The sequence below is a fragment of the Gigantopelta aegis genome, chromosome 8 (genome assembly GCF_016097555.1).
Source record: "Gigantopelta aegis isolate Gae_Host chromosome 8, Gae_host_genome, whole genome shotgun sequence".
In the NCBI taxonomy this organism is placed as follows: Eukaryota; Metazoa; Mollusca; class Gastropoda; order Neomphalida; family Peltospiridae; genus Gigantopelta; species Gigantopelta aegis.
The window spans coordinates 53321848-53347379 of record NC_054706.1 but is presented as its reverse complement, the minus strand read 5'-3'; the positions used below and the strand labels follow the sequence as shown (position 1 = coordinate 53347379).

The following is a 25532-nucleotide window of genomic DNA, read 5'->3' as shown; positions in this document are numbered from 1 at the left end:
TTTTAGTATGCCAAGAATACCCAATAATTTACGCGAACGGGCGATTGGCATGTCGAAGGAAGACGTTGCAAGGCATGTTGGGAGTTCTAGTCGAGCGATACGAAATCTTCGCGTAAGATTTTTCGAACGACAGGAAGCACCAACGACTTGCCACGTCGTGGATGTTCTCGTGTTACAACGTGTGATCAAGACCGCTATATCATGAACACGCATTTGCGTAATCGATTCCAATCTGCCACTGCTACTGCTGCTAACACACCTGGGCTTCATAATAACCGAATCAGTGGGCAAACTGTTCGTAATCGTCTGCGGCAGAACGGTTTACATGCACAACGTCCTTACGTCGGATGCGTTTTAACGCAATGTCATCGTCTAAATCGTCTTAATTGGGCACGTGTACACACTCATTGGATACGGCGACGCTGGAATACCGTTCTTTTTTTCAGATGAATCCAGATTTTCTTTACAACGTGGTGATGGCAGGGTGTGCGTCTACCATAGGAGAAATGAACGCTATGCTGACTGTTATGTTCTTCAACGAGATCGTTTCGGGGGTGGGGGTTGTGTCATGGTCTGGGCAGCCATTGCCCATGGTTATCGTTCACCACTAGTCGTCATTGATGGCAATTTAAATGCTCAACATTACCGCGATGACATTTTCGCTCATGACGTCATTCCTCTGTTCCATAACAACGCCAACATCTCGATTTTTCAGCATGATAATGCCACCTCTCATACAGCTAGAGACACTGTAAATTTTCTTAGGACAAATAACATTGATTTCATTGATGACTGGCCCGCTAAAAGTCCTGATCTCAACCCCATCGAGCATGTCTGGCATAGTCTGGACAGATGATTGAATCGTCATCCCAACCCACCCGCTAACGTCAACAAACTTCGTCAAGCGCTCATTCAGGAATGGAACAATATTCCACAAGCAGAAATACACACTTAGTCAATTCTATGCGCCTGCGATGCACTGCAGTGGTCAATTCAAGAGGTGGTCATACCCGTTATTAAGTGGGTGGGGTTTTTTTTAACCCCTACCACACTTGGTCAAAATTTCTTCCAGTTTCTGTTAACCTATGGCCATGATTTTTACACAAAACGATGCATCATGGAACACTCTTTAAACGCATATATAACAATTATTCCCCCGGTTTGTTTTCATCAAGTTATGTTCAAGCAAAGTTAGCGGAAGTTTCTTATTTTGTTCAGACGAATACAAAATAGCTGAGAAGAGAGAAAGAGAGATGAGGGCCTTGTGTATGGAACTTAATTTTATTTAGATGACATTAGAGGGTGAGCCTTAACTTGGGCATGCATTTAAAGCCAAGAATACTGCTCGATGTTGTTATTGTATACTGTACCTATACCGAGGTAAATCACCCCCCAAAACAGATACCAACACCTGTACCAAACCTGAAATTTCAGTACTGCCCAACTCTAAGGAGAAGTCTTGCTAGAACAGAAAACTCAGGATAGGAATGGGGGTCCCCAAATTTTCATGAAGTATGAGATACCTGATGGTTAACTGTGATGCCAATCTCCTTGGTATGTGCTATTCTGTCAGTGGAAAAGTGTTTATCTCTTGGTACTATTCGGTATGAATAACCTGTGTGGTGGCAGTGAGTTTCTTCTGATTCTAGACCTTGTGTCCAAATAACCCCTTGTGTTAGATCCCTAATAGCCTTAATTGAAAACATTGTGGGTTAAACATTCTCATTCTGTTCCCTTTGATACTGGTGATTTTTTTTCTTGCTTTTTCTTGCTTTTTTTTTTTTTTGTATTACCTGTATATAAAAGTTACACATATACTGAACAAAAAAAGAAACTTCCGATTTGTACATATAGTATTTGTTGTGTTAAAGAATTCATTGTGTAATGAAATTATATAGGTAGTATTAGCCGTGAGCTGTATTATCAGGATTCATGAATTTTATCGATTATTTTTGCACTGTTAATCATCGACAACGTGAAATTCAATTTGCACATGCATGCATGGTTCGACATGTCCCGTGTAGTATTCAGTCAATTTGTTTTACTTGTCTTACTGACATTGTTGTCAAGTGAACGAAAACGCTTCAAAATTTGTAAAAAAAATAAAAGTTTTTTACATTGTGACATTTTTAGTATGCCAAGAATACCCAATAATTTATGCGAACGGGCGATTGGCATGCTTGATGCTGGCATGTCGACAGAAGACATTGCAAGGCATGTTGGGAGTTCTAGTCGAGCAATACGAAATCTTCGCGTAAGATTTCGAATGACAGGAAGAACCAACGACTTGCCACCTCGTGGACGTCCGCGTGTTACAACGTGTGGTCAAGACCGCTATATCATGAACACGCATTTGCGCAATCGATTCCAAACTGCCACTGCTACTGCTGCTAACACACCTGGGCTCACAATAACCGAATCAGTGGGCACACTGTTCGTAATCGTCTGTGGGAGAACGGTTTACATGCACGACATCCTTACGTCGAATGCGTTTTAACACAACATCATCGTCTAAATCGTTTTAATTGGGCACGTGTACATACTCGTTGGATACGACGACGCTGGAATACCGTTCTTTTTTCGGATGAATCCCGATTTTCTTTACAACGTGGTGATGGCACTGTTGGAGAAATGAACGCTATGCTGACTGTTGTGTTCTTGAACGAGATCGTTTCGGGGGTGGGGGTTCTGTCATGGTCTGGGCAGCCATTGCCCATGGTTATCGTTCACCACTAGTCGTCATTGATGGCAATTTAAATGCTCAACATTACCGCAATGACATTCTCGCTCATCACATCATTCCTCTGTTCCATAACAACGCCAACATCTCAATTTTTCAGCATGATAATGCCACCTCTCATACAGCTAGAGACACTGTAAATTTTCTTAGGACAAATAACATTGATTTCAATGATGACTGGCCCACTAAAAGTCCTGATCTCAACCCCATCGAGCATGCCTGGGATAGTCTGGACAGACGATTGAGGCGTCGTCCCAACCCACCCGCTAACGTCAACGAACTTCGTCAAGCGCTCATTCAGGAATGGAACAATATTCCACAGGCAGAAATCAACACTTTAGTCAATTCTATGTGCCTGCGATGCACTGCAGTGGTCAATTCAAGAGGTGATCACACCAGTTATTAAGTGGGTGTTTTTATTTTTAACCCCTACCACTTGGTCAATATTTCTCCCAGTTTCTGTTAACCTATGGCCATGATTTTTGCACCAAATGATGCATCATGGAACACTCTTTAAACGCATATATAACAACTATTCCCCCGGTTTGTTTTCATCAAGTTATGTTCAAGCAAAGTTAGTGGAAGTTTCTTATTTTGTTCAGTATATATGTAATTTTAAATTATAGTTGACAGTAACAATAAAGTATTAAATAAAAAACGAATTTACTTGGTCAAGCATCTCATTTGATCAGTGTTGATAATACCGGTATGTACAGTCATGTATGACATTGTCCTTTGTCGTAGTTTTTTTGACAATAATAAAACGTGTATAAACACACGTGAACTGTATATACACTCTACCTGAGTCATCAGTGTAAGAATGCCCTGACATGTTTTACCACTTAAAAAGACTGTCGGCTTTCTGGTGATTATATTTTACCGACTTTCAGAGAGCCTTGTTAACAGCTGAAATTACATGTTAAATACTATTTCGTTTTTAGAATTTATTGATGATAAAAGAACAAAATACAAAGACTGTAATTTGACATATTGTGACAACATGTATTTCATTAAATATTTGTGTGTGTGTGTGAACCGGAATTCCCTCAAAACCGGATGTTTTACAGAGTCCCTTTTTAAAAACCAGGACAGAGCTTAACCGCTCTAAACTGGATACCTCTTAAAACTGGACATTTATCTTGGACCCAAAGGTGTCCAGTTTAGAGGGCTTTCACTGTACATACTCTTACACAGTTGTAATAAATCTTATCTGTTGTTGTCCCGAAACCGAGTGTAGCCTTGACCTATTTGAATAACAATAATACGCCTGGTATTGCCTGTAGGCTACAGGTATTCATGTAACTGTTCTGTTGACATAATAGTGTCGTAAACACTTGTTATGTGTAGTTTAGCTATATACAGTCACACAATGTATTTGTCACACAATGAAGTACATCAAGTAGTTAGATGTGACTAAATAGCATAACTTTAGGCTTATTATTGTAAATATTATTGACAAATTCAGGGACTGATTGTAATATGAGTGAAAAAAGTTAACACAACACCAAATACCATATAATAATAATAATAATAATAATAACATACAGTGAAACCCTTCAAAACCGGACCCTCTGTAAACCAGAATTCCCTCAAAACTGAACGTTTATTCAGCCCCTTTTAAAATATGGATTACAGAACATTTAACCTCTGTAAATGGGATACTCCATGAAAAGTTGTGTCTTCCAGTAGGATATTACAGGATGGTGGTTGTGGCAGGTACTTGATATTTCGGTACATTTCGGGCAGTTTTTGGTGATGAATCCTTTGGGAAAGGTCAAACAAAGCATAGGTTTATTCTGGTCTAACAGCATCACATAGCACAGTAGCGGATCCAGAGGTGGGGGGGGAGTCCAGGGGTCCAGACCCCCTCCCCCCTTTTTGTAAATTCGAGTATGATGTGTTCAGTGTAAAAGGAGAGATGAGTCGTCACATTTGGACAACCCCTTTCAGAAATCCTTCATCCATGCCTGTAGCATGGTGAGGTCAATGGTATCATGACAAGTATTGTATTTTTATTCCAGCCACTTTTGATCCAAACAGCTGCTTGTATGTATAAAGTGTAGCTTGGTCAGGATGTAACAGGTGTATATTAAAAGCATCCAGGCTCAGTAAGTAGTTGTAAAGAAATTGCAATGAAAACAGATGTTTTTCATTTGCATGAATTCTTAATTCATGTCTATATTCTAGTTCGAACAATCAAAAAAACTTGATACTTGTTGGACAAACCCACTTATATGTAGAAAGACCAATACATTTTCTAATGTTCAATGCTCCAAGTACTGTATAATTATTATTATTTTACCAATTATTATTATTATTATTATTATCATGTGCTTACATGTAAATGGTTATGCCTTGGTGTGTATAATACACATTTTTGGAAGAAAAGCAATTTTACTTATTTTTCTCTCATGAAAATGATATCCAAGATGTTTTAAAACTCATTAAAGCAGAGTTTAGATTTATGTGGTTTATTTTTTATTTTTTTTATTTACAGTGCATATGTTTGTCAGTACATATACATGTATACAAAAATTATACAACATAAACAGATTAATTTCAAAATGTAAATTTTTCCAGACATTTTTGTTATTACAAATTTTTATTACAAATTTGTATTTCAGGGAAATTGTTTTCCAAACATTTCTCTCATAACTCCTTTAGCTTATGGTAGTCACTTGGATCCCGTAATTTGAATATCCCCTAGGCATACTTTTTTTTGTTTAACCACACCACTAGAGCACATTGATTTATTAATTATCAGCTATTGGATATCGAACATTTGGTAATTTTGACATATAACCTTAGAGAGAAAACCTGCTACATTTTTCCATTAGTAGCAAGGGATCTTTTATATCCACAATCCCATAGACAGGATAACACATACCACGGCCTTTGATATATCAGTCATGGTGCACTGGCTGAAACGAGAAATAGCCCAATGGGCCCACTGATGGGGATTGATCCCAAACTGACTGTGCATCAAGCGAGCACTTTACCGCTGGGCTACTTCCACTTGGGCAGGGATGACTTGCTTTTCACATGTCTAAATAGTAAAATATAGTAATAGTTTGCACTGAATGGGATCCACTTTTAATTCATAAATGTTCTATGATTTATAACATTCATTCCATAAATTAAGTTATTTCTATAACGGTAGTCCACATGTATATACATTGTACGTAAAGAATTTAGCAAATCATAAATCATGTAAGTGTGAAAGCATATGGTGTAAATGTTTCACCCAACTACTATGACATGTTTATATTAGCATATGGCTATATAGTGATCAAATGCAATAACAGGTATAGGTGAGATACCAAAAATTTGTAAATCTTTAGTTTATAAATACTGTATCGACAATGTTTACGCTTTCATAAATTTTATAAAGATTTGACGTCCTCTTTTAGTATATGTGTAATATTGCGTATACTTGTGTATATATGCTGAACCATCCATCATCAGTTTAATTTATATGTATTTGGAAATTGGAAATATAACATAAACTTCGTTCGTATGACATATATGTATTAACAGTATTACCAACACAATTAGTATCAGTCTGGGGCACACACTATGACATTTTTAAAAGCAAATTCCAATGAAGAATTTAATTTTCTCAAGTACAAAAAGATTTCTCATGGCTGTGCTGTAGTCGGACTGTCGAGAAAGTTGCCATGGAATCTGATTGCGTTGATCCAATGGTTTGTCTGTAGCTGCTGTCAGTGTAATTTTGAGTGTTTGAGAAAATAATCATTCTGTCTAGACAGGCCTTGTCTGCAGACCTCTTGTTAAAGAGTAAATTATTGGTTTACTTCATTAATTCACGCAGTGTCCATACTCAGCACCAAGTTGATTCATTTTAAGCACTGCCCTGTCTGTCCATCGAGTTCTGGATCAAGATATGGGGAGAGTTCATTATTTGAAGTTGTTGTGGAAATATATTCTTGATCAAGATTTGGGTTGAGTTTCTTATAAACATTGTAGTAGCAGTGATGTTATTAAGAATAGAAATAACAGGTGAAAATGAAATTACCAGTATAGGCATCAATTGTCATCTGCTACGAATGCCATATGACTTATATTAAACAAGTTGATACTGAAGCCTATGAATGAGTTTGTTTTGTTTAATGACACCACTAGAGCACATTGATTCATTAATCATCGGCTGTTGTATGTCAAACATTTAGTAATTCTGACACGTAGTCATCAGAGGAAACCTGCTAAATTTTTCCTAATGCAGCAAGGGATCTTTTATATGCACCATCCCACAGACCATAGCACATACCACCACTGTTGATACACCAGTCATGGTTCACTGGCAAGAATGAGCAATTTCATTGGTTTGTCTCAAATACAGTAGAATCTCATTGGCTCGAACGCCCAACGGTCGAACCTACCGGTATTCTCAAACCAAGAACAAAGTCCCGATTTTTCTCTCTATTAAACCCCTTTATTTTGGTGCTGATTGGTGAAATACCCCTGGGGTCGAACAGAAGCTTTCTCTCGAACCAGTTTATTGGTCCGAACTGTAAAATTAAACATATTTAGCTCGAACGGCTACGTCTGTCCGAAGAAATATAAAAAATAGTTTATGTATAATTTTTTCGTCGACCCTTTCACGCTTATCGTGTTGTTTATTTAGCACCTGTCGGTAATTATCTTTCAGGTACAGACAATTGTAATGCGGTAATCGTTAGATGAATGAACCTTGCAAGTAAAATCCAATCAACTCATGAGTCAGTCGGACCATCTCGCCCAGCCGGTTTTAGGTAAACATGCGAGGTTGTCCGATTGATTTTTGTGTTACAGAAGCACCCGACAATGGCCGAATGCATGATTCGAACTACCCGATGGGTCGAACACACTTTGATGCACTGACAGTGTTCGAGCCAATGAGATTCTACTGTATTAACATACTAGCTGTATTAGCCGATCGGGGACAAACTTTCCAGTGCATATCATACGGTTATCAGCATGCACGCACAGATTGTGTGAAAATACTAACATTCAGTTGGAAAGTATTTGTGCTTTGTAATTCTATACCGGTCAAACATTTATTAAATACGGTAGGCAGTGAAAGATTGATTGCTTTTTAACCATTAGTAAAATATGAATTATACCGCGTACTGTAATAAGCAAGATATGATTTGTTTGTTTGTTTTGTTTAATGACACAACTAGAGCACATTGATTTATGAATCATTGGCTATTGGATTTCAAACCTGGTCATTTTGACAGTCATAGAGGGGAAACCTGCTACATTTTTCCATTAGTAGTGAGGGTTCTTTTGTATGCACCATCCCAGAGACAAGATAGCACATACCACTGCCTTTGATATACCAGTCTTGGTGCACTGGCTGGAATGAGAAATAGCCCAATGGGCGCACCGACAGGGATCGATCCCAAGCACAGCAAAAAGCAAGGTATGAAGACCTGGCCTGTCTTTAAGATACATGTACAGGTATCATACATACCATTGGAATCTGTATGCTTCATAACAAAATGCTGAACTCTGGTGGCATAAAAACAATTCATGGCACTGGCATAGAAATTACCATAAATCTTTGTAGTTATTATTAAAACATGGATTTTTTAATTTTTCATAACAATATATAAATGTATAGAATCATTATTAAAGGGAAAAATTGGTAAATCAATATAAAGAAGAAGAAAAAAGGGCAGCTAGGAATGGGACATGTTATTACATATTAATGGTATTGGTTAAGATTTGTTTGGTATTTGTAGTAATCTAGGAATTTACCATAAGCAGGGTTTTATTTCTCAAATTTGACTCGATGCCCCTGGCTTTGCTTTTGGGAATTTGAACGTTGTTTTACCAACAATTGGGAATTTTCAGTTTCATTTCAAAAACATCTCAAATTAATTAAAGTCAAATTAATAATCCATTTTGCATTATAAAACATAAAGGGAAGGGTTGTTTGCCAAGAGTCAGGAATCGTTTTCCAAATATATCTTTATATAATAATAAAAAATGGTAATTATTTACATTCAGATTTGGAATGTTTTACTCCAAAATTGGGAATATAAAACGACATAGCCTTTGGGGAATTGTGGGGAATGGAAGGAAGGAAGGAAATGTTTTATTTAACGACGCACTCAACTCATTTTATTTATGGTTAAGGACCACACAGATATTGAGGGAGGAAACCTGCTTCTGCCACGTAATGGGCTACTCTTTCCGATTAGCAGCAAGGGATCTTTTATATGCACCATCCCATAGTCAGGATAGCACATACCAGTCGTGGTGCACTGGCTGGAGCAAAAAATAGCCCAATGTGCCCACTGACGGGGATCGATCCCAAACCGACTGCGCATTAAGCGAGTGCTTTACCACTGACCTACGTCTCTTCCCCCCATTAGGAATGGTGCCAGTTATCGGAGTCTAGAAAAATAGCTGATACAACCCTGATAGGGGTTGTATATTAAGGTTTGCATTTTAAGAATTTGTGAAAATAAATTTTCAAAACAAATACCCAACACCCAACTCTTAAAATGCATTATAATAAGTATACTACTCAAAAGAATTTAAGGGTCAGACGATATTTTCAACATTATTTTCTGAATGTCAATTATATTAGCTAGACCATAATGTCACGCATGGTATTGTTCCATTTTGACGAAAGTGGGTCTAAGCAACCCATAAATGAATTAAAATCCACTGTCATTGACACTGTCGACTAGTTCTAATGGCGAAAACATGCTTACATTTGCACGTAAATTAGGGCGAAAGCGAAAGGTCTGCTAAGTGCCCATAACTTGCTTTTTCACAAAGCGCTTCATTTGCACGCTTTGCACGTGTATTCCATGTTCCCAATGCTGAATTTCCGTATAATTGGAGCTTGCGTTCGTGTACGGTGCACACTCCAAATTCGACAATGGTACGACTTCAACTGACTATCGAAGATCGAGGAAGGGCTATTGCTTGGCTTCAGGATGGCAATACGCAAAGAAATGTTGCTCTGAGACTTTGTGTCAGTCAGAGTGTCGTTGGCCGACTGTGGCAACGGTACCAAGCAACGAAATTCTGTTCGAAATCGTCCACGTTCGGGAAGACCCCGAAGCACTACAAATAGAGAGGACCGCTACATCACCAATATGGCTCTACGTCAACGCACCACCACTACACGCCGATTACGTGACAATCTGCGGACTGCGACTGGAACTCGAGTGTCTGATCAAACCATACGCAATCGTCCGAGAGCCAATAATCTACACTGCCGTCGCCAGGTTGTTCGACCACCACTCCTACCACGTCACAGAACGGCCAGACGTCACTGGTACACGCTTCATCTGTGGTGGCAACGTGTTCAGTGGGGTCGAGTGATGTTCACTGATGAGTCCAGGTTTAGTCTCTAGTTCAACAACGGTCGGGTTCGTGTCTACAGACGTCCTGGGGAGCGCTTCGCTGACGTTAACGTTAGACAACGTCACCGGTTTGGTGGTGGCAGCGTCATGGTGTGGGGCGGCATCTCTATCCACCACAGGACCCCCCTCTATATGGTGGATGGCAATCTGAATGGAATCCGCTATCTGAATGAGATTATCCGGCCGTTGGTTCTCCCAGGCCTTCAGCAGATTGGCGGCGGGGCAGTTCTGCAGGATGACAATGCCAGACCCCACCGCGCCAGGGTGGTAACGGACTTTCTCAGACAACAAGGTATCGCCAGGATGGATTGGCCAGCATATTCGCCTGACTTGGCCCCAATAGAGAATGCCTGGGACGAATTAGGCAGGAGAGTTCGGGATAACCATGCCCCTCCGGACAACTTTCATGATTTGGGTCAACTTCTTATGGCAGAGTGGCAGGCCATTCCCCAAGAGTTCTTCAGACGTCTGATCAACAGCATGAGGCAACGATGTGTCGAGTGTATTCGCGCCAGGGGTGGATTCACACACTATTAAACGAATGTTTTAATGTGTAAAATGCATGTTTGACAACCTTCAACTTTGACAGCATGTCATGTGACTTTCTTGTATACAGTGACGTTTATTTGTGGTTTTTTGTAAATATGGAACAATAAATAAAAAATTTGGTGTAGTTTACATCATCAATCTAATACACTCTGAAACTTACTTGGTTATAAATTTTTGACCCTTAAATTCTTTTGAGTAGTATATATCACTTAACTTCAATGTCCTAAAAGCATATTTAAGTTTATCGTTAGATGGTTTACATATTTAAAGCAACTTGTTTATATGTTGTAGTTAAGGTGTGGAATACAGTATTTGAAGTTTTTATACAGGTCCAAAAGAGAAAAGCCATTTATTTAACTTACATAGTTACATCGCTGTTTGATTTATCACCTGTACCTGTATAATGCACCATAAACACACGTACACATATATATACACCTGTACATTACAGTCAAGTAGTCTTTATTACGGCATTAATCAAAATGACCACATTTCACATAAATGTGATGCAAGTATTAATCGCCTTGATATATTTATGTTTCGTTTTCTTTCTTTTTTCTGAGTGTGTGACATGTGACTATAAATTTGTTACATTCCTAGAATTAATGTTGAAAACAGAAAATATTATTTTTGGTGTCACGTTCACACAGAGAGGCCTGAAGTGGTCTCTATTGATGTACTTGTACACGCATGTGCATTTCATACAGTTGGGTCATGACAAATTTTATTAGTATCCTACCAGTCCAACCAGAGGGGACTGCAGATTTTGTCTCCATCCGTCTGTTTGTCAATCTGTCTATCTGTCCGTCTGTCTCACATATAGTTTACTGGACTCCCCCCCCCCCCCCCCCCCCCCCCCCCCCACCATGGCTCAAGATATTGACCTACAAGTTATAATATAGCTTTATCATTTAGAGTTACAGATCAATTTTGAATTTCATGGTTATTGACAGAATTATGGCTAGATCAAGTTTGACTTTCAGGGCCAGCTCTGGGTGGAAAGAACATTTCGCCAAATTATCTCTTAAACTTAAAAAAAAATACAGAAGCCCAGTTATTTTCTAGCAAAATAATATCAATTATTACATGAAATTATTGCCACAAATTAAAATGAAATTTGCCAGTTGGTTTTAAAATTTGCAGTTTGCGAATTTGGCTAGTGCTAGCCCTGACTTCAATGGGACTTTATTTAATAGCCATAACTGTCAAACATGGAATATATCCAATTTTGACTGAGTTATGGAGTTATACAAAAATATATGGGGCTTGTTTGTTTAATGCTAAAATTGTGTTCATGTATTTCCAATAATTAATCATTTAGAATATGTTTGCTTCTGATGATATGCCTTTATTCAATGTCCTCTTGATTTTGTAGATGTATACAATTTAGGTCACGTTCAAGTGTAGTTTTAGTGAAAGTGACACCTTGTAGTGGAATGCCACTGCAGAATTCCCAGAAAAGTTGAAAAATGTAGTTTTGCACCTTGTTGATATATTTAATATCTACTGTATATTTAGTCTTATAAATAAAAATTGCAACAAGACTTGCAAGTTGCATAATATACAGGTTGATGGTACATTGTGTATACTTATGTTGTTAGTGAAAACATGTGGGTTTATTAAAAGTGCATTTGCTTTTGTTCTCTCTCTTCTGTTTTTTTACTTTCTATAAACTTTCAAAATTTGAACTTTCCTTTCCTTTATATTTCAGAGTCCTACAGTGAAGTCTGATGAAGAGCTGGCGGAAGAGGCGCTGACTGCGGATAACAGCAGCTTCATCTCCCAGTTGTTTCAAGCCCTGCACCGGTCATCCCTGATCTGTCCCGACTGCAACAAGCACAGCAATACGTTCGACACATACGTGTGCGTGTCGCTGCCTCTGCCACAAAAATGTCCACGCCCAGTTTTCATCACGGTGGTCCCTTTAAGGAGGGAGGGACAGTTAAAGATTGGGCTCAAGATGAACACCTACGACATGGTGAAAGATCTCAGAACGCAGGTGTCGGAAGCTATGCACATTCCATTCTCGAAGGTAATGAAAAAAAAAAAAAGGTAGTTCGTTTGAATTGCTAATGATAGGTGTTTTAGTAAATAAAATGTAATACTGTAGTCAGAGATTAGTGGTTAAATTATATTTACATGTATGTACAGGGATTACTATTAGAATGAATTGTGGTATATTGTTTTGTAGAATTTATGTTATTAGGTCCCTAACGGTCCAACCAGAGGGAAATGCAGGTTTTGTCTCCGTCCATCTGTCTGTCTGTCTGTCCATTGGTCCATATATAGTTTTTCGGATTGTTTTTCAAGATATTGAGTTGAAATTTTGTGTATATAGCTTTATCATGTACTGTTACAGATAAAGTTTGACTTTAATGACAATTTACCCATTTTTACAATGTATGGCCCTTGAACTTAATATACATGTAGTCCATCCAATCCACCTACAAAAATGTTTTTTGTAAATAATTTCAGTTTTGTTTGATATAAGAAAAAAGTGTTTTGGAAATAACTTTTTTTTTAACTATTTTTGTATTCAGTGTAGAAAACAATCGGAAATCAGAAATAAATAACTTGTAGTAAATTCTATAGTATAAAAGGGTTTCTGTCAAACAGGTATGGCACCATACCCAAATTGTTTTATGGATTTTTTTTTGTAAAGTTAACCTTTTGATAAAATTAATTACTCTTATCATTACTGTACAATTTTCTTAACCATAACCTTAATTTTAACCTTTTTTTCTTTCTGGGGGAGGCCCCCCCCCCCCCCCCAATACCCCCTGTTGACTGTGGTTTCTTTCTGGCAGAAACACTGTATGAAAAAAAGGCGTTCCCTGTGGGAAGGACTGTAGGTGATACAAACATTTGTTGGGCCCAGTAGGGGATATGTATTGCTTCAGCAGTACTCTAATCATTCTTATGTTGAACGAAATACATGTGTCTACACATGTATGTTGTGACAGACTGGGTATGCAGTTGACTGGGTATTTGTGACTAATTTGAGTGTCCAGTAAAGTACAGTAATTTGTTGTGAAGTTGTTGGTTGTTTTTGTTTTTTGGGTGGGTTTTTTTTAATGTTAGCCACTTGTTAAATAGTATACAGACTGACTAAAACCTTTGTATTTAAATTGGATTAAAAACCAACACTATAAAGTCTCTATATTTAAGATCATTGAACATGTTGTTTCAGCAGTGTTACTATGGATAATGTTTATATTCATACCTAAAAATATACTGAACTCCAATAAAAACACACCACCCAATTTTTAGTTGTTATTGCTAGCACATGTGTGAGGTTGCTATATAACACAATAACCCTAATCTTTGAATACAATTTTGGGGTTACTTATTGCCTACCAGAGGAGTTCAATCTAATAATACGACAATGTTTACCTCTCATCCTCACAGAAAAAATATTCCTTCATCCATCAGTTTTGGGCTTATGAATAAATATTGAGTTATTTGTCAAATGTCTATCCAGTTGAGACAAATGAGGAAACTGCTCAGGCATCTGTGGCATGGGGAAGGGAGAGTATGGTGTTGCAAACATTTACATAGTTTTTACTATCATGTAAATATGCTGGACATACATGTGAAACCTGATTTTAGCTGGCTCTGATTTTGTGTTATTTTTGTTGTGACATCAATAGAAGCCGTCGTTTGTCATCTTTATTCACCACATAAATGTTTCTGTTTGACGGCTGTCACTTTCTGACAGTTTAATGGTCTGCTTGGGGCATGAAAAGTGTCAGTTGTTTAACTAAGTTCACAACCAGCGATAGTTATGATCCACGCTAATAACAAGATTAGCCTTGGAGATATCTTTATGTGTTATCTATGTCTTTGTGTTTGACATTTATTAGTGTACACATTATTAACATTAGTTATAACATGAATGAAAATGTTTATTATGTTATATACATGTGTGTATATGACCATAGCGTGTATCATAATTGAATTTTTCTATGTCATATGTGTAAGAAGATGATGATGATGATGATGATGATGATAGTGGTTGGGTGTGGGTAATGATTTTGAGTTTTGTTGTGCCACTAAATGGTTTTTTGTGTCACCTGGAAAAAAAATGAAAGGTGAGATAGAGATGTAACTTTTCCACTGGTGATGACAGCAACAGTCAGCTTTTGCATTTTATAACTCAATATTAAGATTTTGTGTTTAGCTGTGTTTCACTAACTATAAGTCATAGATCCGTGAAATTTGCTTTATAGTTACATCTGTGAATTCATGTTAATCTCAATGGTTGATTAAAAAATATTTACTTTATTAATTTAAATTAATTTTAAAAATTAATTGTCCTTATGTTATAATTTTTTAATTAACTGAATGGAAGGTAAAACATTTAATTTCATGGAATTCTGGGGTTTTTTAAATCGTAGGCATTGGGGACATCTTGTTTACAGTCTGTTATATCAATATTTTATTGACTGTTTATGCATTCACAGTTGAAAGGTCAACCAAGATCTGTCAGTTACATGTGTTGAAAACAAAGTGTTTTAGATTTCAAGATCTGATTTCAATGAAATTGCAGGGTTCTAAATAAGCACTCGTCTGTTTGTCCTGACAAGTGAAAATCTATTCGGACAACCGAAATGTATATTGGTGTTTGTTCTGTGGACAAGTAAACATTTTCCATGCAGTTTCATTCTAAGTAATCAAAAACATCATCTTTGTACTAAAAACAAACAAACCAGTTATTTGGACAAATGAAAATATTGGCAGACAAGTAGATTTCTAGATGTATTTGTCCGTTGGACTAGTAAAAAAAAGTATGTTTATTTCTATCACTGAATTAGACAATTAAGTTGCCTATTATATTTAATAAAATGTCGATGAGTGATATATGAGTCCTAGATATACAATATACACGTTATGAAATCTTTAAATTAATAACTGTGTGTAAAATCAGTTAAAATATATAGAATGCATGAATGTATGTTTAACAACTTCTCAGCATGAAAAATATTTTATCTGTTAGATAAAGGTAAGCATATGAAAAATAGATGATAAAAGAATATCAACACAAAAATTCAGTAGTTAAGAATAAAACAGTTGTGTATAGATCTATATACCAGAGTGTAAAAAATACTATTATCTCACCTTCAGGTGAAATACCGGTACTCAAATTTCATTGGTTATTTAGCCTTGGAAAACAAACCTTATACCCCGCATGGGCAGAGTCAAATCTAATACCCCACCTGTAACATCGGACTGTTGTTATTGTATTAATGCACCATGCAAAAATTTGTCTGTTACAACGTAAATAAACATGGCTGTCAAACGATTTGCCAACCACTGTATGCCCTTTGTATGCTCTTGTACTCCGAGCCGAAGAGGGTATAAAAATCCATAAACCCCTCATGATGCTTCTACAACTTATAATATCACAGATAAAGGTATTAAAACCTTAAAAACTAGCATGTTATTTTTTTTTAATTAAAATTATCAAATTGTACAAAATCATCCACAAACTCTGTGAATTGGCGAAACCATTCTCACAGAAGTTTACAGAATTTTTATTTTTCATACCCAGATAAACATAAAAGAAACAACAGACAATATTTATAATTAAATTTCAAACTTACTAATAATATCACTAAAAGTTTATGTTTTATTTATAATAACACTAAAAGTTTATATTTTATTTTGAATTCTTTTTTGGTTCTTAAACAATAACTCTCAGTAAGGCAAACTACTAAACGATATATAAAGAGACAGCATCAGATATGATATTCCCTGACGTTATTTTTACATTCATCAAGAAATGAACAAACTCGCATTGCGACAATGCGATGATGTTAAATTGTACTGAATATAACGGAAATTTAATTATTTCTAGGTGGTAATTTTTTTTTTAAATCACATTTTTTTATTTCTAGTTGGTGCTATGTCAGATTTACGATGACGGGTTTCGCACGACATACAGAGACGAGCAGCCTCTTTCTGACATCCATGACAACGAACCCTTCCTGTATGCCATAGAACTGTTTGAGCACAGTAATCCATCCACATCTTCTGACCGCTACGAGACACCGTTCATCCAGCTGATCGTGGTGCACACCGAGAAAGTCACCAGTCCTCCGGGCTAGTAAGTAAACAGAAACACATCTCATTGGTTGCAAAACAAGGCCTCGCATGCGACGTTTACTATTCTCATTTCCGACGTCTATTTTCCCCACGGTTCTTGTATGAATGTATAGCTCGGCTTCTATGGGTTAATTTCTTCAGGAAAACTTTGAGTTTCCCACGAATACAGCATCCATTACTGCTCATTGCCTTTGTTTTTAAAATATATTTTGTTTTGATTTATGAGCACACTAGACCCAGTGATTTTCCGCGATCACGGAAAATGGACAGAATTCCTGGAATTCCCATTGTGAAACGGAATTTACATTTGTAAACGGAATTACTATTTTCCGCTGAACGTTGCAATGTTACTTTATTTCTGCTGTGTCATGCGCATACTTCAATTTGCATACGACATTAGACTGTCAAAGAGATGATAAAATAAATGTTTACGTTGTGTGAACCCTAAGCCCCGTTGAATAAAGCAGTGCACTTAATTGTTGGACAATCATGCTTTATGTAGTTATTATAATTGTAGCCTTTGCGTAGGCTTACTTTGATTTAATGACAAATAGCGACGCATGTCAACACCAGTCAATTTTCAGACCCTTTAATTTGTCACAACTTGTGTTAGTTCAATTGTTAATTACATATTGTAGTCTGAAATAGAAATGAAACGGAATTTACAAAAACATTAAACAGGAATTAGCTCTCTTTTTTTTAAAAACAGAAAACCACTGAGTCATACTTCTTCTATTCTTGGGCCAACAATTTCACCAACTATATGCATTACAAGTGGACTACATTGCACACTTCTATGGTAACAGACTCTGGCTCATAGAGGCCCCCCATGTGCCCCCATTACTGAGTGCCTGTAGCTCTCGATAAACCCCCAACTCCTACTCTGTCAGTTCCAATGCCTACTAGTACTTAGTTTTGCAACCGCTGCATCTTGTACACACCGAGAAAGTCATCAGTCCTCTGGGCTAGTACCCCGGTAAGTAAACAGAAACACATCTTCTACACACCGAGAATGTCACCAGTCCTCCGGGCTAGTAAGTAAACAGAAACACATCTTCTACACACCGAGAAAGTCGCCAATCCTCCGGGCTAGTAAGTAAACAGAAACACATCTTCTACACACCGAGAAAGTCACCAGTCCTCTGGGCTAGTAAGTAAACAGAAAAACATCTTATACACACCGAGAAAGTCACCAGTCCTCTGGGCTAGTCAGAAACAGAAACACATGTTATACACACCGAGAAAGTCACCAGTCCTCTGGGCTAGTGAGTAACAGAAACACATCTTCTACACACCGAGAAAGTCACCAGTCCTCTGGGCTAGTGAGTAACAGAAACACATCTTCTACACACCGAGAAAGTCACCTGTCCTCCGGGCTAGTGAGTAACAGAAACACATCTTCTACACACCGAGAAAGTCACCAGTCCTCCGGGCTAGTGAGTACAGAAACACATCTTCTACACACCGAGAAAGTCACCAGTCCTCCGGGCTAGTCAGTAACAGAAACACATCTTCTACACACCGAGAAAGTCACCAGTCCTCCGGGCTAGTCAGTAACAGAAACACATCTTCTACACACCGAAAAAGTCACCAGTCCTCCGGGCTAGTGAGTAACAGAAACACATCTTCTACACACCGAGAAAGTCACCAGTCCTCCGGGCTAGTGAGTAACAGAAACACATCTTCTACACACCGAGAAAGTCACCAGTCCTCTGGGCTAGTAAGTAACAGAAGCACATCTTCTACTATTTGGGGGCAGGATTTAGCTCAGTTGGTTGAGTGCTCACTTGAGGTGTTTGTGTCACAGGATTGAATGTCCTCGGTGGATACATTCAACTGATTGTGTTTCTTTTCATTCCAACCAGTGCACCACAACTGGTCAAAGGCCATGGTTTGTGCTTTCCTATGCGCTCCTAATAGGGGAAATGTAGCAGTTTCCTCTGATGACTGCGTGTCAGAATTGCCAAATGTTCAACATCTAATAGCTGATGATTAATAAATCAGTGTGCTCTAATAGTGTCGATAAACAAAATAAACTTTAACTTTACCTTTATCTTCCTCTATTTGCTATAAAATTCCATATTTATCCTCATATACATGTATAGTAAATATAATTCATGCACATATTTTTTGACAGTTATGAGACAAATTTTAATTGTGCTCACCGAAAAAAATCACTGATCCTTTTGGATATTAAGTAAACAGAAATAGATCTTCTTCCTCTATTTGCTATAAAATTCCATGCACCTTAATATATATAGTACTGGTACATGATTATGGTAGATACCAAAAACGCGAACAGCTAGAAAACAGCAATTTAACCAAATAATCACATTTGTATATAGTGATCATGGAGTTGTAACCTAGATATTTCTAATTGAAAGAAAAAGGCTTGTTTTGTCATAGATTGAGACATAGATAGTATGACAGTGTTTCTTAAGTTCATGAATTCTTACTAAGTATTAAAATAATATTATATAAACCCTACAAAATTCTTTACCATTGTAGAATTTCTTTCATACAGATCATGATGTGGTACACATTGAGTAATTTACTTTAACGAAACCAGGGGTTTCCTCAGAGGCATATGGCATAGGGGGCCACTATGCCTTAGGTGTGTTAGTAAGCGCTTTGGCAAGGGCCTCAAATTAATTATTTGTACACTTTAATTGGCTATATGTGACAATCAACTGCTGGTTGTAACAACTTTTAAAACTTTACAGTACACAGGTATTCACACTTCTAATAGGTTAAACATGTCCTTCATACCTAATTAGATGTAAGGCCCTTGGCACCCTTTCATTTAACAACAGTTGATTGCTAATTGTCATAGACAACAAAGCTGGCACTTGCATTTGTGTTAAACTGACAGTGAAAATGTAAGCGCCTTAACAATATCCTGGGGAAAGGTCTAGAAACTACACAGGTCCCGGAGTTTATAACGTCCTGTTGAAAACGTAGTAATGTTTTTAAAGCTTGCTTATTACTTAGTAATGCTGTATATGGTGTTAAAATAGTTGTCTGGTTCATTGTATAATTTTTTTTTTTTTTTTCAGCTACCGTTTCTGTAGTCCAATGGTGTTACGAGTGCCGAGAGATTTCCACTATCGCCACTTACAGCAGGAAATACTGTATGAGATGGGAAACGCTGTTAAAGAAGATGTTTTGACAAAGGTGATAACTGTTTAGTCATTATACTTGTAGTACATGTACAGTGAAATCTATGTCATACTGTTACCTATGAGAGTATAAAGTTACCTCTTTAATAGATGTCTTCTTGGATTAAAACCAGACTAACTACAGTTATTCCAGTGAGTTACTTCCTTTTACACTTTTTTTTATAATACCAGTTTAAAGGGACATTCCTGAGTTTGCTGCATTTGAAGATGTTTCCGACTAATAAAATATTTCTACCATTAAACTACATATTAAATATATTTTCTTGTTTAGAATATCAGTATCTGTATATTCAGTGTGTTTCTGGTTGTCTTAATATTTCTAAGAAGCCCAAACTGGTTTTTGTGTTCAAATAATTTCGTACGCAAGGTTTGCACAGGGCGCCGAAAGTCTCGAATGTTCTGAATTTGATTTTTTCGTTCGAGTACCCTCGAATGTTCTTGAATTTGACTGGATGTTCTTGAATCTGATTTTCATGAATTTTCATGCACGTAACTAACAATTTGTATGACTGGATAATATTTATTGGCATTTTGTTAAACAATCATTACTAATGTTTGTATGAAAAAATCGGCGAATTGTGTCAGATAAAATAGCGGAGATCCGGGAATTGATGAATTAGTGGTAGTTTGATTCAGTAGATGGCACCACCTGATATAGGATAATGCTACGTTTTCTATTGGTTCGTTCAAGAGCGAATGACCAATTAGGGCCGTGTTTGCTTTTTATTTTCTACACGACGCCATTTGGATTTTTAATTTGCACATGTTGGAAGTTTCTTGGAATGTTTTCGATCATGCCTCACCAACATGGAAGTTGCAAGTTTCGGGATGAGTGGCTTTTGATCCCAAATATAAAGATTGGATAGTGAAAGATCGCACAGATGACAAGGTTGCAGTATGCAATCTTTGCAAGAAACGGTTAAGCATTGTGAATGCTGGGAAGTATGCTTTAGAAAGCCACGCGAAGTCAGACCTGCATAAGAAACGTATGCAACAGCAAGCCAGCACCGGTGCAACACTGCTGTTGCTTGCATCTGACATGTTTGAATTTTTTTATTGTACATATACTCCTAAAATGTTCTTGAAAAAGTTCTATTTCCCCCCCCGCAAATGTTCTTGAATGTTCTTAAATTTGATTTCACACTTTCTGTATGAACCCTGTTCGTACATATGAAAAAACAAAATTTTAGGAAATAAATTAAATTTAACCTAGAAACATGTTTTAATATATAGTCACTAATGTTTTATGCAGACAAATATATTTGTTATGTAATTACAATCGTCAAAAAGTCTTTGTTAGTCAATAACATCTTAAAAACTGCAGCAAACTCAGGAATGTCCTTTTAAGCCTTTTACCAGGCATTTGCATGAATTAAAGGAAAGTTAAAAAAATTGGACTAGTACAGCATAGCAAATTGTTAGGAGCAAAGAGGTTAAAATAATAAATTGCTTTTTTCATTGAAGTGTAATAAAGTTATATAAAAATGTAAATGTTAATTTGTCAAATGTGTTGTGTTACCTTCTTTAAAGCATTTTTAAAAAATACTATATAAGTATAATTATATTAACTTTTAAGGATATTAGCTATTTTAGCAATATCTGTCTGTTTGATAGACATATACTTTACATATATATGTTTTTTTCTTTCAGAAAACAAACACATTGTTCAGGTTACGAATTGTTGATGGCTATCCGAGTCGGCCAGTGTATTTACAGACTGATGTGGAGATGCCTTTCTTCACACAGGCTGTTGATAGGTGAATATCTTTCTTTATTATCCACATAGTTCAAGATATTCATGGAAATATAATCAGTATGACCCACGTGTGTCATAATGATTTCACGTGCACCATGAATGACGTAATTTTGTGAAGCAACGTCATAACTTAATGTGGCTTCCTTAGTATAAATGAAAATGACGTTGTTTCGTCGTCTCTTTTTAGTTACGTTTCAAACATTTTGACATAGTCCTAGCTTGCTATTCATAAAAATAATATTTTGGATAATGTGGATAATAAAGAAATTATTACACTCGCGTGTGAATCGTACTGATTTTACAAAACTTGTGTCAGGATTCATGTATTAACTAATGCTTCTAAATTATGGTAGCCCCACTCCCATGCATTTAAGTGTATTTGATAAATATAAATATCCTGCCCACACACCCCAATCTTAGTGTTTTTAATCTCTATCTCCCTCTTTAGGTAACATATTTGATTGTAACTATTGGTAAAATTGTATTAAGTAAAGTAGGGCTAGTGAATTTTTAATCATGGCTTGAAATTTTTAAAATCACAGACTAGTGGATTTTGTAAAAATTCTAGAAGCCCTGTATACAATAATCCTGAGACTCGTTTCTTAAAATCAGTATGATACACGAGCTCGTATAATAATCTTTATATACTGGAATTGGTTTTTGAAATAAATAAATAAATGGATGTTTCATTTTTTTCCCAGCACATTACAGACCACTGTAAAATTATGAACATCCTGCCAAATTCATCTTTAAAAACATGTCTCTGATCACATAAATATTCAGTATGGCAGGGCACAATATTTCACAAGAACCGTTGTTCTGTTCCTGTGTCGGGTTACGCAACTTTAAAATCATGAGAACCGCAAATCGGTTAGTAGGTGAACAATTACATCTAAAATGTACCCTATATCAGTAATAAAGTGAAAATCAGTTTGTTTTTGAACCACCAATGTAGCACAGAAGATTTCGTAGTTCAAGTGTTTTAGGATTAGGTAGGCCTAACTCATCGGTTATGAGAACTATATTCACATAACCAAACGGTCGGTTACCTAAGTAAACCTCACGTGAACTGACTTCTGGTTACCAAAGATTTTGAAATATTGTCCCCTGGTATATGTAGCTTAAAATTTCAATACGTGTGAAATAAAAATATGTATAATAGTTAAGTAAGCATTAAATGTTTTTTATTTAAATGATGTAACATACCTTGATTGGAATCATAACACACTATTGTTCCAAGCCACTCTGGTTGAGAACCTTTTTATTTAAATGATGTAACATACCTTGATTGGAATCATAACACACTATTGTTCCAAGCCACTCTGGTTGAGAACCTTTTTATTTAAATGATGTAACATACCTTGATTGGAATCATAACACACTATTGTTCCAAGCCACTCTGGTTGAGAACCTTTTTATTTAAATGATGTAACATACCTTGATTGGAATCATAACACACTATTGTTCCAAGCCACTCTGGTTGAGAACCTTTTTATTTAAATGATGTAACATACCTTGATTGGAATCATAACACACTATTGTTCCAAGCCACTCTGGTTGAGAACCTTCATCAGTTGTGAGTTGTGGTTAGAGCATACCATTAAAATGGTCTTCAATAAACTAGTACAATTAAAAGATTTTCTTGTCAAGCTCATTCTGAATTGTATCTTTGCTATGTATTTTCCAGAGTCGTGGTTCAGATATCTTATGGAAGTCTTGTTTTTCAGATATTTTGTGTTTACATATAGATCATTATTTGTTGTTTTAGTAAATTGTAAAATTAGTAATGAATAGAGCCATTTTATTTTTCAGGGCTTTAAGCTATTCTGAGAGAAATGGTACGCCTCATCTTAAGCTAGTGGCTGAATGGGAGCCTCATATTAAAGACTGGTAAGCATGTTTATATATATATATATATATATATATATATATATATATATATATATGTATACTGAATAACTAAAGAAATGTAAATATTAAATTACTTTACTAAATTTTTATTTAAATTATTCATTTTGAATCTAATTAAAGTGTCACTCAAGCAATAATTTTTTTTCATAAATTAGATAAGCTGTTTAAAGTAAGCTGTTTGTTAAAAGATTAAGATATCAAACTGATGAAATCATTAAGTTGATAAATTGGTGATTTTTTTTTTTTTTTACTTTCTATTGAAATGTTGGGTCGTCTTTACAAACATGTACCTTGTAATTAAACTAGTGTAGTTGTTGTCCAGATATAACAGTGTATATGGGCTGGGATCTAGCTCAGTTGGTACAGTGTTAACCTCAGGTACGTTGGTTGGAGGATCGAAACCCCTCGGTGGATTTATTGTCTGATTGTTTTGGGTTTTTTAATCCCAACCAGTGTCCCACAACTGGAATTTATGGTATATATACATGTATGCTATTTGGGAAAGTGCATATGACAGATATAGCGGGTTTCCTTTGAAGACTAAATTTCATAATTACCAAATGTTTGACATCCAATAGCCGATGATTAATTAATCAATGTGCTGTAGTGGTGTTGTTAAACAAAACAAAACTTTAGCTTTAACAGTGTATATTTCTCTTAGTATTGTTATTGATGACGAAGACTGCATCACAGAACACACGTCTGTTCATAAACAACGGCTGTCGCAGCAGCACGCTGTCTCTACAACTATAGATGAGTGCTTCACGATGTACACACAGAAGGAAGAGGCAAGTACACAAATATTAATTTTTACATTCTGCAAACTTGGGGGTTTTTTTTATATTCACTCTCAGGTCATGTGTGTACTATTTTAATCTATGAAAAGAATATGTTTTGGATTTTATACATGGCAAACTTTCTTTCAAATATTTGATTTAAATTGTCATCATAATCATGATAATTATGTCTAGAGTTAGTAGGAAAGAAATTCACTGCTGTCAAATAGACACCTCTTCCAATTCAGCAATAAATTTTAACTCTTGACACTTCTATTACTATTACAATTTTAGTTAGAAGTTACTTGTTCTAGCAATAATCATTATCTTTTGAAGGTCTTATGTAAGGTTCAGAGATCGATACACAATTTTAAAACATTAAATAGAAGTTGCTAATCAATTTTTAATTAACGAAAAATATAAAGATTTTGAAAACTAAACACAACTTCCTCCACATTCTGGGGAGTTTTGGGGGGTGTTTTTGTTTTGTTTTGTTAGCTTTTTTGTTACGGTACATTTGAGAAGTAACCCTATGTCATTGTCGTAAAAAGAACACTATCAAAGGATCACAAAAATGCATGTACGTACCTGTTCTTCTGTACTATAACATTATTTGTAATGTTTACTTTGTTTAGTTGAGTGGTGAAGATGCCTGGCTGTGTTCACATTGTCAGAAACAACAGCAGGGGACCATCAAGACACTGGGACTCTGGTCACTGCCAAATATTCTAGTGTTGCACCTCAAGAGGTTTAAACAGGTACTCCTGTTATACACCTATATATTTACGAGTTTATGAGCATTGGGACAACTTGACAATTACATGTTACGGACTGAAGTGCAGTGAAAGCCCTCAACACCGGACCCTCTCTGAACTGAAATTCTCTCCAAACTGGATGTTTTCATAGTCCTGTGATTTATGCATATTTTAACACTGAAGTTCTCTCTAAACTGGAAACCTATAAACTGAACACTGGACGAATGATTCAGTTCCAATGTATTTATTTAGTGTGTGTTGTATCCCTGTAGGGGTGGGACGTAGCCCAGTGGTAAAGCGCTCACTTGATGTCCGGTCGGTCTGGGATTGATTTCATCAGTGGGCCCATTGGGCTATTTCTCGTTCCAGCCAG

At 36.4% G+C, this 25532-nt stretch overlaps 1 protein-coding gene across 1 annotated transcript in view; it reads left to right on the top strand.

Moving 5' to 3' along the window:
* The window catches only part of LOC121379014 (ubiquitin carboxyl-terminal hydrolase 43-like), a 53167-nt gene that overhangs the window by 20416 nt on the left and 7219 nt on the right, over positions 1-25532 (top strand). Inside the window, exons 2-8 of the mRNA XM_041507450.1 lie at positions 12389-12709; positions 16575-16783; positions 19839-19956; positions 21612-21718; positions 23530-23607; positions 24290-24416; positions 25040-25162. Of these exons, the coding sequence (XP_041363384.1) occupies positions 12389-12709; positions 16575-16783; positions 19839-19956; positions 21612-21718; positions 23530-23607; positions 24290-24416; positions 25040-25162 (1083 nt within the window). The remainder of the gene's footprint in view (positions 1-12388; positions 12710-16574; positions 16784-19838; positions 19957-21611; positions 21719-23529; positions 23608-24289; positions 24417-25039; positions 25163-25532) is intronic.